This window comes from Triticum aestivum, chromosome 2A (genome assembly GCF_018294505.1).
Source record: "Triticum aestivum cultivar Chinese Spring chromosome 2A, IWGSC CS RefSeq v2.1, whole genome shotgun sequence".
Lineage (NCBI taxonomy): Eukaryota > Viridiplantae > Streptophyta > Magnoliopsida > Poales > Poaceae > Triticum > Triticum aestivum.
This window is the reverse complement of record NC_057797.1, coordinates 628,211,084-628,226,224: the sequence shown is the minus strand read 5'-3', so window position 1 is coordinate 628,226,224 and position 15,141 is coordinate 628,211,084. Positions and strand designations below refer to the sequence as shown.

At 46.5% G+C, this 15,141-nt stretch overlaps 1 protein-coding gene and 1 pseudogene across 1 annotated transcript; one reads left to right on the top strand and one right to left on the bottom strand.

The window, feature by feature from the left end:
• Positions 1-2,303: 2,303 nt before the first annotated feature.
• On the top strand, positions 2,304-2,442 carry LOC123038454 (uncharacterized; annotated as a pseudogene).
• A 9,022-nt stretch (positions 2,443-11,464) lies between these two features.
• On the bottom strand, positions 11,465-14,172 carry LOC123189880 (phenylalanine ammonia-lyase-like). Its single transcript, XM_044602397.1, has 2 exons — positions 13,586-14,172; positions 11,465-13,466 (listed from the first exon to the last, which is right to left on the bottom strand). Exons 1-2 carry the CDS (start codon positions 13,978-13,980, stop codon positions 11,720-11,722), a joined length of 2,142 nt encoding a protein of 713 aa, XP_044458332.1. The 5' UTR covers positions 13,981-14,172; the 3' UTR covers positions 11,465-11,719.
• Positions 14,173-15,141: the final 969 nt, after the last annotated feature.

Here is a 15,141-nt window from a genome sequence, read left to right as displayed (position 1 = left end):
AGCAAGGAGAGAGGGAGAGGTTGAGGAAGACTCCATCCAGCAGCAGCACAACGGTGTGGTGGTGGTGGAGGAGTGTGGTACTCCAGCAGGGCTTCGCCAAGCACCGTAAGAGACGAGGAGGAGAGAGGTAGGGCTGCGCCAGGGAGAGATCAAATCGTGTGTCTTGCAGCGCCCAATACCTCAAGTATATATAGGGGAAGGGGAGGGGCTGTGCCCCCATCTAGGGTTTCCTCCCTAGGGGTGGCGGCTGCCCCCAAACCCATCTAGGGTTGCGGCCAAGGGGGAGAGAGGGGGGCGCACCTACGGTGGGCCTTAAGGCCCATCTGCCCTAGGGTTTGCCCCCCTCCCCTCTAGGAGGCGCCTTGGGCCTTGGTGGGAGGCACCCCAGCCCACCTAGGGGCTGGTCCCTTCCTACTATTGGCCCATGTATGCCTCCGGGGCCCGTGGCCCCTCCCGATGGACCGCCGGACCCCTCCGGTGGTCCCGGTACACTACCGGTGATGCCCGGAACACTTCCGGTGGCCAAAACCATACTTCCTATATATCAATCTTTACCTCCGGACCATTCCGGAACTCCTCGTGACGTCCGGGATCTCATCCGGGACTCCGAACAACATTCGGTAACCACATACAAACTTCCTTTATAACCCTAGCGTCATCGAACCTTAAGTGTGTAGACCCTACGGGTTCGGGAACCATGCAGACATGACCGAGATGTTCTTCGGTCAATAACCAACAGCGGGATCTGGATACCCATGTTGGTTCCCACATGTTCCACGATGATCTCATCGGATGAACCACGATGTCGAGGATTCGATCAATCCCGTATACAATTCCCTTTGTCTAGCGGTATTGTACTTGCCCGAGATTCGATCGTCGGTATCCCGATACCTTGTTCAATCTCATTACCGGCAAGTCTCTTTACTCGTTCCGTAACACATCATCCTGTGATCAACTCCTTGATCACATTGTGCGTATTATGATGATGTCCTACCGAGTGGGCCCAGAGATACCTCTCCGTTTACACGGAGTGACAAATCCCAGTCTCGATTCGTGCCAACCCAACAGACACTTTCGGAGATACCTGTAGTGTACCTTTATAGCCACCCAGTTATGTTGTGACGTTTGTCACACCCAAAGTATTCCTACGGTATCCGGGAGTTGCACAATCTCATGGTCTAAGGAAATGATACTTGACATTAGAAAAAGCTTTAGCATACGAACTACACGATCTGTGTGCTAGGCTTAGGATTGGGTCTTGTCCATCACATCATTCTCCCAATGATGTGATCCCGTTATCAACGACATCCAATGTCCATGGTCAGGAAACCGTAACCATCTATTGATCAACGAGCTAGTCAACTAGAGGCTTACTAGGGACATGGTGTTGTCTATGTATCCACACATGTATCTGAGTTTCCTATCAATACAATTCTAGCATGGATAATAAACGGTTATCATGAACAAGGAAATATAATAATAACTAATTTATTATTGCCTCTAGGGCATATTTCCAACATTAACGTGTACAATAGGTTGTTATCTCCTAGTCTTATATCTCCTGTACCCGTATCTCTCCTGTACTCTTTCTTTCCTTCTTGGCTTCCAAGTTGTATCAGACTTTGTATACAATATGTGGGGTTTAGTCCCAATATATATAACATGGAACCGTCGACCCAAACAGGTCAAGACGTTACAGCAATCTTTACATTGTAATCAGAGCGGGTCTCTTCCGACACATCTAGCTATCGATCGAAATAACCTTCCGCCAAGCACACCCGATCGAAACAACCTTCCGCCAAGCCCACCCGAGCAACCCTGCATCCATGGCGTCGTCTTCTTCATCCACACCATCGCTGTTCACCCAGGTTACAGAGAAACTCACCCGCCAAAACTTCATCTTGTGGCGTGCGTAGATTCTTCCGCAGGTGCGTAGTGCGGGCCTCTATGGCCTCCTTGATGGATCGGATGCGGAGCCGGCCAAGACCGTCATCGTCAAGGACAAGGACGGCAAGGACAGCAGCATCACCAACCCTGAGCACGCGATCTGGGTCAGGCAAGACCAGCTCGTGCTTGGCTACCTTCTGAACAACCTGACGAAGGAGGTACTCGTCCAGGTGGTGTCAATCCCCACGGTGCATGCCCTCTGGACCTACCTCGCCAATATGTTCTCCTCCACGTCGCGCTCTCGCATCAACAATCTCCGTGTCGCCCTCACCAATGCACAGAAGGGTACACAGAACGTGGCCACCTATTTTGCCCACATGAGATCGCTGGCTGATGAGCTAGCGGCCGCCGGCAGTCCCCTCGATGATGAAGATCTGATCTCACATATCCTCTCCGGGCTATATATGGACTACCAGCCACTGATTTCTGCCCTTGACATCCGCACCGAGCCGCTGTCACTAGATCACCTCTTTGCCCTCATGTCTAACTTCGATCAGCGAGTCGAATTGTTCCAGGGTGCTGCTGGCAACTTCAAATCCTCAGCTAACGCTGCCCAGCGTGGCCATGGCTCATCCAAAGGCTACCGTAGTTCACAGCGGGGCAACTCTGGTGGCCCACGTGGTGGTGGTGGCGGTGGCAATTACCAGCAAGGCGGAGGTGGCCATTACCAGCAAGGTGGTGGTGGTTATAACCAGCAAGGTGGCGGCGGCGGCGGCCATTATCAGCAAGGTGGCGGCGGTGGATATTCTGGTGGTGGCAACAACCGCTCCGGCAATGGCCGTCCCTTCTACTCCAACAACAGGGGCCGCCAAGGAGGAGGACAACAAAACAACACTCGTGGGTATGATTTTGATGAGTTCGGTCCATGCCAAATATGCAAGAAAACAAATCATATCACCAAAGATTGCAATTGGTGCTATGCTGAGGACAACAACTACCAAAAGAAAAGAGTTGCTGCTGCTGTGGAGCACTCATATGGAGTTGACACCAATTGGTATGTCGACAGTGGTGCTACAGATCACATTACCAGTGAGCTAGAAAAAGTAACTATGCATGAGAAATACCATGGCCATGATCAAGTTCACACCGCCAATGGAGCAGGTATGCAGATTAGTCATATTGGTCATTCTGTTATTAAAACCCCACACAAAGACTTACACCTCAAAAAATTCTGCATATCCCTAGTGCTTCACAAAATTTGCTCTCCGTTCATCGCATTGCCATTGACAATAAAGTTTTTCTAGAGTTTCATCCCCTTTTCTTTTTGATCAAGGACCAGGTCATGAGGAGAATTCTCTATCGAGGTAGATGCGTGGGAGGGCTTTATCCATTGATTCCTCACTTTAGAAGCTCCAATAAACAAGCATATGGTGTCTTTAAAGTTTCATCGGAGAGATGGCATGCACGCTTAGGACATCCTTCTTTTGTTATAGTTCAACAAGTGCTTAGAAATAATCAGCTCCCGTTTGTTGGCGAGCGTAGTAGTGAAACAATTTGTGATTCTTGTCAGAGAGCTAAATCTCATCAGTTGCCATACTCTATTCCGACTAGTATTTCTATTCAACCATTGCAACTTATCTTTTCTGATGTGTGGGGTCCGGCTCCTACTTCTGTTGGTCGTCATACTTATTATGTTAGTTTTATTGATGACTATAGCAAATACACATGGATCTATCTTCTTAAGAAACGAGCTGATGTGTTCCAAGTTTTTCAAAATTTTCAAGCACTTGTTGAACGTAAGTTTGATCGCAAAATCATTGCCTTCCAATCTGATTGGGGAGGTGAATATGAAAAACTCAACAATTCTTGCTTTCAGCAATTAGGCATATCCCATCATGTCTCTTGTCCTCATGCTCATCAACAGAATGGTTCTGCTGAACGTAAACATCGACACATTGTTGAAGTAGGATTAGCTCTTCTAGCTAGCGCCTCTATGCCTCTTAAGTTTTGGGACGAAGCTTTTCTCGCCGCAGTCTATCTCATTAACATGCTTCCTAGTCGTGTTATCAACAATGAAACTCCAGTTGAACGCTTACTTCACATCAAACCAGATTATAAATCTCTTCGAGTTTTTGGCTGTGCATGTTGGCCCAATCTTCGTCCCTACAACAATCGTAAGCTTATGTTTCGCTCCAAACAGTGTGTTTTTCTTGGGTATAGTCCACAACATAAAGGAGTCAAATGTCTTGATGTTCCTACTGGTCGTGTCTATATTTCTCGTGATGTTGTTTTCGTTGAAACCATATTTCCTTTTGAACAACTTCATCCTAATGCTGGAGGTCTCCTTCGCAAAGAAATTTTACTTCTTCCTTCACATTTGACCGGTCTTGATCATGGGGGTGATAATAATAGCAATGATCAATTGACTAACTCTACTAATAATCCTGGTCCTAAGTTGCATGATGTTACAGATGGTACAGAAGGACTCAGAGAGGAAAATGGTGAAAATTCAGTAGACAAATCTTTAGCAGAATCCTCCTTGGGATTGTTGCAGCAGCAGTCAGGTGGATTTTCTTCAGGATCTGCCCCGCCAAGTCAGGAGACGTCCGTCCCAGCCGGCACACGCGCGGAGTCGCGCCAACACTCACCCGCCACGCCGCGTAGCCCGGCTCCACCAACAGCCTCGCGGTTCGTGGGCGAACCGCGCGTTTACACACGTCGTGGCGCGCGTCCCTTAGCTGGTGTAAGGCCCAGCAATAATGCTACTGGGTCCACTGCGCTGCGCCCCTCGGTTGCTCCGCAAGCATCTTGCGGGCCGGGATCCTCTGCGCCGGTTCGTATGCTGTCAAGCCACGAGCTAGCCACAGAAAATCCTCCCCAGTTAGTTCGTCCTGAAGCGCCAGCCTTGGGATCAAATCTGGCAGGCGGCATTGACTCTTCTGCGCAGATTCCAGGATCTCCTGTGCCAGTATCCGGATCTTCTATTCCGACTAACTCTACAGCAGCACCTCTACCAGCGCGTACACATCTACAAAGGGGAGTGATCCAACCCGTTAATTATAAGCATTTTACCAAATATGGCTTAGCATGTTCCACAGGAGAACCTAGTAATCTTGAAGAAGCACTTGGTGATGCACGATGGAAAAAGGCTATGGAAGAAGAGTATTCTGCACTGCAGAAAAATAAAACTTGGCACTTGGTGCCTCCCCAGAGAGGTAAAAACTTGATTGATTGCAAGTGGGTCTATAGAATTAAGAGGAAGTCTGATGGGACTATAGACCGTTACAAGGCGAGACTTGTTGCAAAAGGTTTTAAACAATGGTATGGCGTCGATTACAAGGACACTTTTAGTCTAGTTGTAAAGGCTGCCACTATTCGTCTTGTCTTGTCAATTGCTGTGTCTAGAGGATGGAGTCTCATACAGCTAGATGTGTAGAATGCGTTTCTTCATGGTGTTCTAGAAGAGGAAGTATACATGAAACAACCACCTGGTTTCCAAGACAAGAATGCTCATTTTCATGTGTGCAAACTTGACAAAGCCATATATGGTCTTAAGCAAGCTCCAAGGGCATGGTATTCACGTTTGAGTCTGAAATTGCAGAAACTTGGTTTTGCTCCCTCCAAGTCTGACACGTCACTGTTTATCTATAATAAGTCAAATACTTCTATCTTTGTCCTTATATATGTTGATGACATTATTGTCACAAGTTCATCAGATAAGGCAGTGACGGGACTTCTAAAGGACTTGAACTCTGAGTTTGCTCTTGAGGATCTAGGAGATTTGAATTTCTTTCTTGGCATTGAAGTGAAGAAAATTGGGGAGGGTCTTCATCTCTCTCAAGAGAAGTATGCAACTGATCTTCTGACTAGAGCTGGCATGCAGAATTGTAAACCTTCACCAACACCTTTATCTAGTACAGAAAGATTATCCTTGGCAGATGGAGAACTCTTGAATCAAGAGGATGGCACCAGATACAGAAGCATAGTAGGTGCACTTTAGTACTTGACTCTTACTAGGCCTGATATTTCATTTGCTGTTAACAAAGTATGCTAGTTTCTTCATGCACCCACCACGGCACACTGGACAGCTGCAAAGCGAATACTGAGATATATCAAAAGTGCTCCCAGTATTGGTCTAACATTCAACAAGTCATCATCCACTCTTGTTAGTGCCTTCTCTGATTCCGACTGGGCAGGCTGTCTGGATGATAGACGATCAACAGGTGGTTTTGCAGTGTTCTATGGACCAAATTTGATCTCATGGTGTGCAAAGAAACAGGCTACAGTCTCAAGGTCAAGTACAGAAGCTGAATACAAAGCTCTAGCAAATGCTACAGCTGAAATCATTTGGGTCCAGTCTATGCTAAAGGAACTTGGAATCAGTCGTGGACAGACTCCCTGCTTATGGTGTGACAACCTTGGTGCTACATATCTTTCTGCTAATCCTGTCTTTCATGCCAGGAGTAAACACATTGAGATAGATTTCCACTTTGTTAGAGAAAGAGTTGCTAATAAACAATTGGAAATCAGATTTGTTCATTCCAGAGATCAGATTGCAGATGGCTTTACCAAAGCATTGCCAACAAGGAGTTTTGATGCATTCAAGCGTAATCTCAACTTGGAACCGTTGTGATTAAGGAAGGGTGTTAAAGGATATCTCTCAGGAGGTTTAACGTGTACAATAGGTTGTTATCTCCTAGTCCTATATCTCCTGTACCCGTATCTCTCCTGTACTCTTTCTTTCCTTCTTGGCTTCCAAGTTGTATCAGACTTTGTATACAATATGTGGGGTTTAGTCCCAATATATAACATGGAACCGTCGACCCAAACAGGTCAAGACGTTACAGCAATCTTTACACCCTGTACTGGGTGTTGTTTCATCCCTATGGGCGTCTGATAGGTGTATGATTCCACTGGTTGTTTCAATTTAGCTAGCCTATTTGATGTGGATGTAGGATGCAGATGCTTAATCCCCTAGTTGTTTGAGTCTCATGGTCTGTAGTTGGGGTTTCTCGATTATGTGTCCATTTTTCTGTGTGATTTAACCAATCTCCTCCCTCTAATCACAATTACTTAGCCTAGTTAGTTTACCAAATCTCCTTCTCCATCTATCTGTTCATGATTTTGTCTACACCCGCAGTTGCTGCATTGAGTTGTTCATTGTTAGTTGGTCGCAGTGTAACTTGCAGTCATATTTTTCAGTGTAACTTTCAGTGATTAGCACTAAAATTTCCAGTATTTTCGGTGCAACTTACAATGATTTGCACTGAAATTTCCAGTGTAAGTTTCAGTGGAATTTTCAATTTAATTACATTGTAGTCCAGTGTAATTGTGTAGTGGTGTACAACCCTGTAACTTACAGTGTACATTACACTAGTTTCAATGTATTTTCATTGTAATTTTAAAGTAATGTGTAACTTACAGTGATTTACTCTGAATTTTCCAGTATTTTAGTGCAACTTATAGTGATATTTTCATTGTAACATGGAATTTCCAGTATTTCTTAGTGTTACTTACAGTGATTTGTACTGAAATTTCCAGTATAATTTTCTGTGCAATTTCAGTTCAATTATGTTATAGTCCAGTTAATTGCATAGTGCTTTACAACCATGTAGCTTAGCATACTTTTGTACTGAAATTTCCAGTGTAAATTTCAGTGTTTTCACAATGTAATTGTCTAATTTACTAGCAATGTCCTGTGACTTACATTACTATGCACTGAAAATTCCAGTGTAAATTTGATTGTATTTACTGTGTAATTACACTGGATTATCAGTTGCACTTATACTGTTAATCACAGTGTAATTTCAGTAAATTACAATGTTATTCTAGTGATTACATTTACACGTGGTGCTTCCTGGTGTAGCCGTGGCAAATTTTAGGTGGTCTTTTTGTGTGTCTTAGTTGCAGTCCTGATTGATTTCTATGATTTTTAGTTAGTTATTATGTAAGTGATTCTCTCTGTAATATATTCTTTTTGTGAATGATAGAAATGATTTAGTTTACTGTGTCTGTTAGTCTCCAGAGGGTGTTCATTCAGCTGTTGTTATTAGTTTACTATCATAATCATTTGACCATCATTAGTGAAGCAAATGGGCAGATTGATGAAGGGTTGTGAGCAGGGAACCCATGACCTTTCTGCTGATGACAGTGTAGATTCTTCAGAGAAACCTTTTATCCCCGACGACTATGCTGATGATGATTGTTTCAAGGTGTCACAGGTTTAAATTTTCCTTTTCAATAGACTATCCTGCTTGTTTTGATTTTCCTGCACCCTAGTTTTAACTAAGTTTCATTTTGCTTTTTCCAAGTTTTGTCTACGGATGATGGCATTTTAGACTAGGCATTGTTTGATTTCTATGTGAATCATGTAAGTAATTAGTTATTGTTCTCTTCAATTCTCACTCATGTTTTGTTTCATTTCGTGTTGGTAGCTCCTAGTATTTTTTTACAGTGCCTCTGATCTGAACTTACATTCCCCTGTAAGTTTTGATTTTACATTGTTTCATTTTTTACAGTGTGCTTCAGTAAGATTTACTATTTTCTATGATCAAAGTAAATGTGTTTTCATTTACTGTAAGTTTTGGTAGCTCATAGCATTCTTTTTTACAGTGCCTCTGATCTGATTTTACAATGTGCTTCAGTAAGATTTACAGTTTTATGATCAAAGTAAACAATGGTGTCATTTATTGTAAGTTCTGGTAGCTCCTAGTATTTTGTTTACAGCGCCTATGATCTGATTTTATAGTGTGTTCTGGCTGTGGTCAGAGTATTATTTAGTTTGATTTTTTACAGTGCTATTGATGAATTTCTTACAGTGTGCCTTTTCTAACTTTTACTATTATTTCATCACATCAATTGGTTTTTTCATTTTCTATGAAGTCTGAGATTTTGATAGTGTGCTTTTCACCATCTTGCAATGCAATATTCTCGTCTAGTTCCTTGTTTCTTCTTTTTGTTGTCTTGAGACCATGAAACTCGTCGGAGTTGTTCAGTCTCGCAAACAATGCTGACAAGCCCAAGATTTTTCAAGGATGCTGAGAAACCTTGTTATCAAAGTGTTGGATTGCTTACTTGGGTCCTCTTCAAAGTTAGTGACGGTTTTTCCCCAATATTGAATGCTGAAGTTAATTTCCAAAATATATCATTTACTCCAACTTTGAAATTTTCCAACAGTGAGCAGTACAATTCAAGGAGATATACATCAGGGGTCAGCTTTGAGCCCTTATCCTTTTGCATTGGTGATGGATGAGGTCACAAGGGATATACAAGGAGATATCCCATGGTGTATGCTCTTTGCGGATGATGTGGTGCTAGTTGACGATAGTCGGACGGGGGTAAATAGGAAGTTAGAGTTATGGAGACAAACCTTGGAATCGAAAGGATTTAGGCTTAGTAGAACTAAAACCGAGTACATGATGTGCGGTTTCAGTACTACTAGGTGTGAGGAGGAGGAGGTTAGCCTTGATGGCCAGGTGGTACCTCGGAAGGACACCTTTCGGTATTTGGGGTCAATGTTGCAGGAGGATGGGGGTATTGATGAAGATGTGAACCATCGAATCAAAGCCGGATGGATGAAGTGGCGCCAAGCTTCTGGCATTCTCTGTGACAAGAGAGTGCCACAAAAGCTAAAAGGCAAGTTCTACAGGACGGCGGTTCGACCCGCAATGTTGTATGGCGCGGAGTGTTGGCCGACTAAAAGGCGACATGTTCAACAGTTAGGTGTGGCGGAGATGCATATGTTGAGATGGATGTGTGGCCACACGAGGAAGGATCGAGTCCGGAATGATGATATACGAGATAGAGTTGGGGTAGCACCAATTGAGGAGAAGCTTGTCCAACATCGTCTGAGATGGTTTGGGCATATTCAGCGCAGGCCTCCAGAAGCTCCAGTGCATAGCGGACGGCTAAAGCGTGTGGAGAATGTCAAGAGAGGGCGGGGTAGACCGAATTTGACATGGGAGGAGTCCGTTAAGAGAGACCTGAAGGATTGGAGTATCACCAAAGAGCTAGCTATGGACAGGGGTGCGTGGAAGCTTGCTATCCATGTGCCAGAGCCATGAGTTGGTTGCGAGATCTTATGGGTTTCACCTCTAGCCTACCCCAACTTGTTTGGGACTAAAGGCTTTGTTGTTGTTGTTGTTGTTGTTGTTTGTTGAGCAGTACAATTCAAGGAAGAAAAATGCAGATTAGCAGAGAGTATTATGTTATCAATTTTTTTTATGTATCTTTATTTGTTCAAGCTTTAAGTAATGTTTTTGTTTTTGTAAAATTTAACCTTCTGTAAATGATCAAAATAAAGTCCAGAATGTTTGAAAGGCCGACACCAATTTATGCATTATTTGGTTCGGTCTCTCCCTCTTGTTTGTTATCTGTTCTTCTGTCTATCGGGTTTCAAACAGGGATGGACCCGTTTAGTATTTGTGTTGTTCCCTCTCTATGATCCCCCGTTTGTGATTCTTGCAGACCCATTAAGGGCTTGTTCGGTCAATCCCTCCCACAAGGGAATTGGAGAGGATTGAAGGGGATTGAGGTGGATTTTGACTTGTGGGGATTTAATCCCTCTCAATCCCCTCCAAACCCCTTCAAATCTGAAGGAACCGAACAAGGCCTAAAGGGTAGAGCGCATCTGGGATAGATACAGCGACAAACTGGGACAGGAACATACATAAGGACAGTGGACACTTGTCAAGTTGTGGTTGGTCAAAAAAATATGACTAAAGACAAATTGGTTTTCATCCGACTGTCAAACAGACAGTCCCTATAATAAAGCTTGGCTGAAGCCTGTTCCCTAACAAAACACAAGCATCAAATAACAACAACGCAATCGTCAGGCCTCGTTGTATCAGCAATCTGCAGGAGAACATCAGCGATCTGTCGACGACCCACTCTGAACTCGGACACGCTATCGCGTTTGAAGACGACTACTTGACTGCTTTCTGTTTCTCCTATCGAGTACGAGATCAGGACACAGCTAGTTGACACCTTCATTTCATCCAACACGAACGCGTTAGTTGGCAGGATACGGTGGCCGGCCGGTGCAGCCGGCCATACATTATACATATGTCGGCAGGATACGGTGGACAGTCAATATACGCGCACATACAGCTGTTGATACGTGTAGATTAAAGAATGCCAAAAGGAGTAGAATACAAATACGCGCCACATACCTTACAATCTTCATATATATTCCTGCCTACGTATGACTAGAACTGAAAAATAGTTCAATCTTCAGAAGCGCAGAGAAACTTCATGTGCACGTATGTGCCTTGGTTATGGACATCTTCAGATGAGCAGCAAATTAAGGATGGTTTTGGTGTTAGGATCTTCATTCATGTGACATTTCCTCTTGTATCTTACTTTAATAATCGGAACATTGTATGAAGAGGTATGCGGTAGTACGATAGGTGAATAATACAATGTTGGTCATTATACTAAAGTCCAAACTGAACTTAGTAAGCAGAGTACTGAAACTGCAAAAACTAGATGCAAGATTGAGAATTCAGAGAAGGCCTCGTACAGTGTTGATGGAACTAGCAAGGACGGAGTTACCACTGGCAGCTCTGGAAGGCATGAGTTTTACTTTCTTGAACCGGTATATTTATCATGGAAACTTATCACACACTGTACCCTTTTATAACTTACATCAAAGAAGTTTTACTGTCTACCCAACACTGCCATGTCATGCAATTGCAATCTTTGGCAATGCATTGGAAGCTCTGGAAGAACGTTGCAAACATCAACTTTTAGAAATTACAATGAAAAAACAGTATCAGCACTGCAGGCTTCTGAAATCTGAAGCACGCTACTCTTCCATTTCTTGATGCTCTGTTCAGCAGAGAGGCAGGGGCTCGCCGTTCCACTCCTTGAGGCACTCCAGCAGCGCGTCGATGTGCTTGCCTTGGTTCATGGCAACGAACACCTTGTCCACCTCTTCGCCAGGAGACCGCGTCTTCTCCCCGGTCAAGTACTCCGTTCCAAGCTCCTTGCGCACGAACCGGTAGAGCGGGTACGACCGACATTCGGCGATACGGTTTTGCTGTGCTGCGGTGCCATTCTCCACGGCGCTTCGGGCGGCCTCGACCTCCTTTGGCAACACTGCACGGAGCTCCTGCTCGAACATGGCAAGCTTGGCAAACACCGACGTCTCGACGTCGCGCTCGGCCTCACCATTGGCCAAGGCGTGCTCCACGAGAACTGCACGCATCTTCTGCATGAGGGGGTAGTTGGCGCTGCAGGGGTCATCTGCGTACGCGAACACGGCCTCACGGTCGATTGTGAGCAGAAGGTCCTTCTCGCAGAAGCGTGCGTTGTGGAGATGGCCATTGTTATCAGTGCTCAGTGTCTTCCTAGCCACTGTCTTCACGCAGCTCTTGACAGCATTCTTGACATTCTCCTCAAGGTGGCGGAGGTCGATAGCCTGGCACAACGCGACCAAGAATGTTGAGGACATGAGCTTCAATATGTCAATGGCCTCTGCAGTCTTCCTTGAGGAGATGAGACCAAGAGAGTTGACATCTTGGTTGTGTTGCTCCGCGCTCTGAACATGGTTGGTCACAGGGTTGCCTAAGAATTGGAGCTCGGAGCAGTACGAGGCCATGGCAATCTCGGCACCCTTGAAGCCATAGTCCAAGCTTGGGTTGCGCCCGCCGGAGAGGTTGGAAGGCAGACCGTTGTTGTAGAAGTCGTTCACCAGCTCCGAGAACTGGGCAAACATGAGCTTGCCGATCGCTGCAATGGCAAGCCTGGTGTTGTCCATGGACACACCGATGGGCGTGCCCTGGAAGTTGCCACCATGGATAGCTTTGCCGCGGGAGACATCGATGAGTGGGTTGTCGTTGACGGAATTGATCTCACGCTCGATTGACTTGGTGGCAGCACGGATGACCTCAATCTGAGGGCCAAGCCACTGCGGCGATGTGCGGAGTGCATACCTATCTTGCTTTGGCTTCATCAGTGGGTCAAGCTCACCGAGCTTCTTTGCGAGCATCATGTAGGAGCTGCCTTCAAGGATGTGCTCCATGATGGCGGCGGCCTCAATTTGCCCGGGGTGGTGCTTCAACTTATGGGTCAAGTGGTCGGTGAACTCCGGCTTGCCGTTCATGACCTCACAGAAGACGCCCGACAAGACCTCAGCAAGGAGGCTAAGGACGTTTGCCTCGAAAAGCACCATGGAGGCAAGGCCTGAGCCCACTGCCGTGCCATTCACCATGGCAAGGCCTTCCTTGGGCTGTAGCTCGAAGAAGCCGTGCTGGATGCCGGCGATCTTAAATGCCTCCGCAGCATTAACCTTCGAACCATCCGGAGCCGTCGCCATGGAGTTTGGGCGGCCGGTGACCAGGCCGGCGATGTAGGAAAGCGGGACGAGGTCACCCGACGCGGTGATCGTGCCCCGGAGCGGCAGGCAAGGTGTCACGTTGGCGTTGAGAAGCGTGGCGATCGTCTCGAGGATCTCGAAGCGGATCCCTGAGTATCCCTGGAGCAAGGTATTGACTCGGACGAGCATCGCCGCCCTTGTCGCTGCGGCAGGCAGAACGTGGCCGTCGGTGCCGGTGCCGAAGGCTCCCGCGTTAAGGAATCTGACGAGGCAAAGAACACACGAAAAAAAAATAAGGCTTCCATAAACTCAACTCATACACATGACAGAAGTGCTTAACAGGAAGTAGAAGTAGAACTTCTTTGGCGGTTTAATTCGTACCGGATGAGCTCTCTCTGGAGAGCGCCGCCCTCCTTGGTCCTCCGGTGAGAGGTGGCGCCGAAGCCGGTGGTGACACCGTAACTGTCGGTGCCGTTCATCATGCTGTTCATGACCCAGTCGCTGCTCTCCTTGACGCGGCCGCGGGCGGACTCGTCCAGCTCCACTCTGGTGTCGCTGCCGGCAGCCACCGCGGCGACCATCGCGATGGTCAGGCTGGCGCCCTCCATCGTCACGACCGGCTTGCGGTACTCCTCCACCATCCGCTTCACCGCCTCCAAATGGCTACCCGAGAGCTCCTCCGCCGCCTTCCCCCAGTTGAGTGGGTCGGCCCGCGCCGGCTGCGCCACGCACAAGCCATCGCCGTTGGCGGCAACGTGTGCGTTCTCGCACTCCATCGAAATATGCAGCAACGGACGCCGGCAGGTGTGTGTGTATCTGGATTCTGAAAGTAAGCTAGCAGCTAGACGTCGGCACTCGGCAGGTGGTGTATGTGTATCTGGATTGATCTGTGTCCTGAAGAAAGGGTTGTGCTGAAGAGGAGCTGTAGCTGCAGATGAAGCTGTGGCTCTTCTTGGAGGGGAATGGAGGGAGGGGAGGGATTAAATAGACAGCGCAGGCGCAGCCGTGTACTAGTAGGTAGGTGTGAGAGAGTGGGTTGGTGTAGACCTGGACGGCGAGGTTGACCACTGAAATGGTTGGTGCGGACGGAGCTCCTGTCGCCACGGGAGCGCACGGAGCGGGGGTGGTGGCTACGCGCGGTGGTGGCTTTGCCGAAGCTGGACTCAGTCGACGTGGGCAAAGCAGGAACTGGTTGGTGCGCGTCGCGCGAGGGGGACGGCGGTTGGTGGCACGGAGGGCTATCTGCCCTGCTGACTTCGTTGTCCGAGTTCATCTTCATTCCAAGTTATCTAAGATGCAATGCTGTTTGTTTCTTCGATCTTGCTTCCGAGGAATCTAACTTTGCCATGGGCAACGTTGGTATGGACTGATGACAATACCATTTTTTTCGGGAGGTTCACCTTTTTGCATGCATCATGCTCCTCTGTTCCTAAATATAAATCCTTTTAGAGATTCCACTATAAAGACTGCATTCGGATATATATAGACGTCTTTTAGAATATAGATTCATTTATTTTGCCCCGTGTGTAGCCTATAGTAAAATTTCTTAAAGGACTTATATTTAGAAACAGAGGGAGTAGTATATGTTTTCAGTTGTCTGAAATGTGCGTTTGGAGGTTGATCAAAGCTTGGTTGGGTCTCGGGTCTCGATAACCTCGACCCCTCCGGATGTTCTTATCACTCCGTGGCTGATTCGTGCACTCAACTGCCACCGTAGCAAGGCATTGGCGTCCCTTGTGATGCTCATCACTTTCAATCTGGAATGAGAGAAACTTGAGGGTCTTTCGAAAAATCTACGCCACCACAAATCACCTTTTACATTTTAAAGAATGAAGCGAAGCTTTGGGTTCTGGCGGGGTGAAGCCTTTGAGTAACTTGATGCCGGGAGAGTAACGACCGTTTTATTTTTGAGTTCTTGGTTATCCTTTGTATTATTT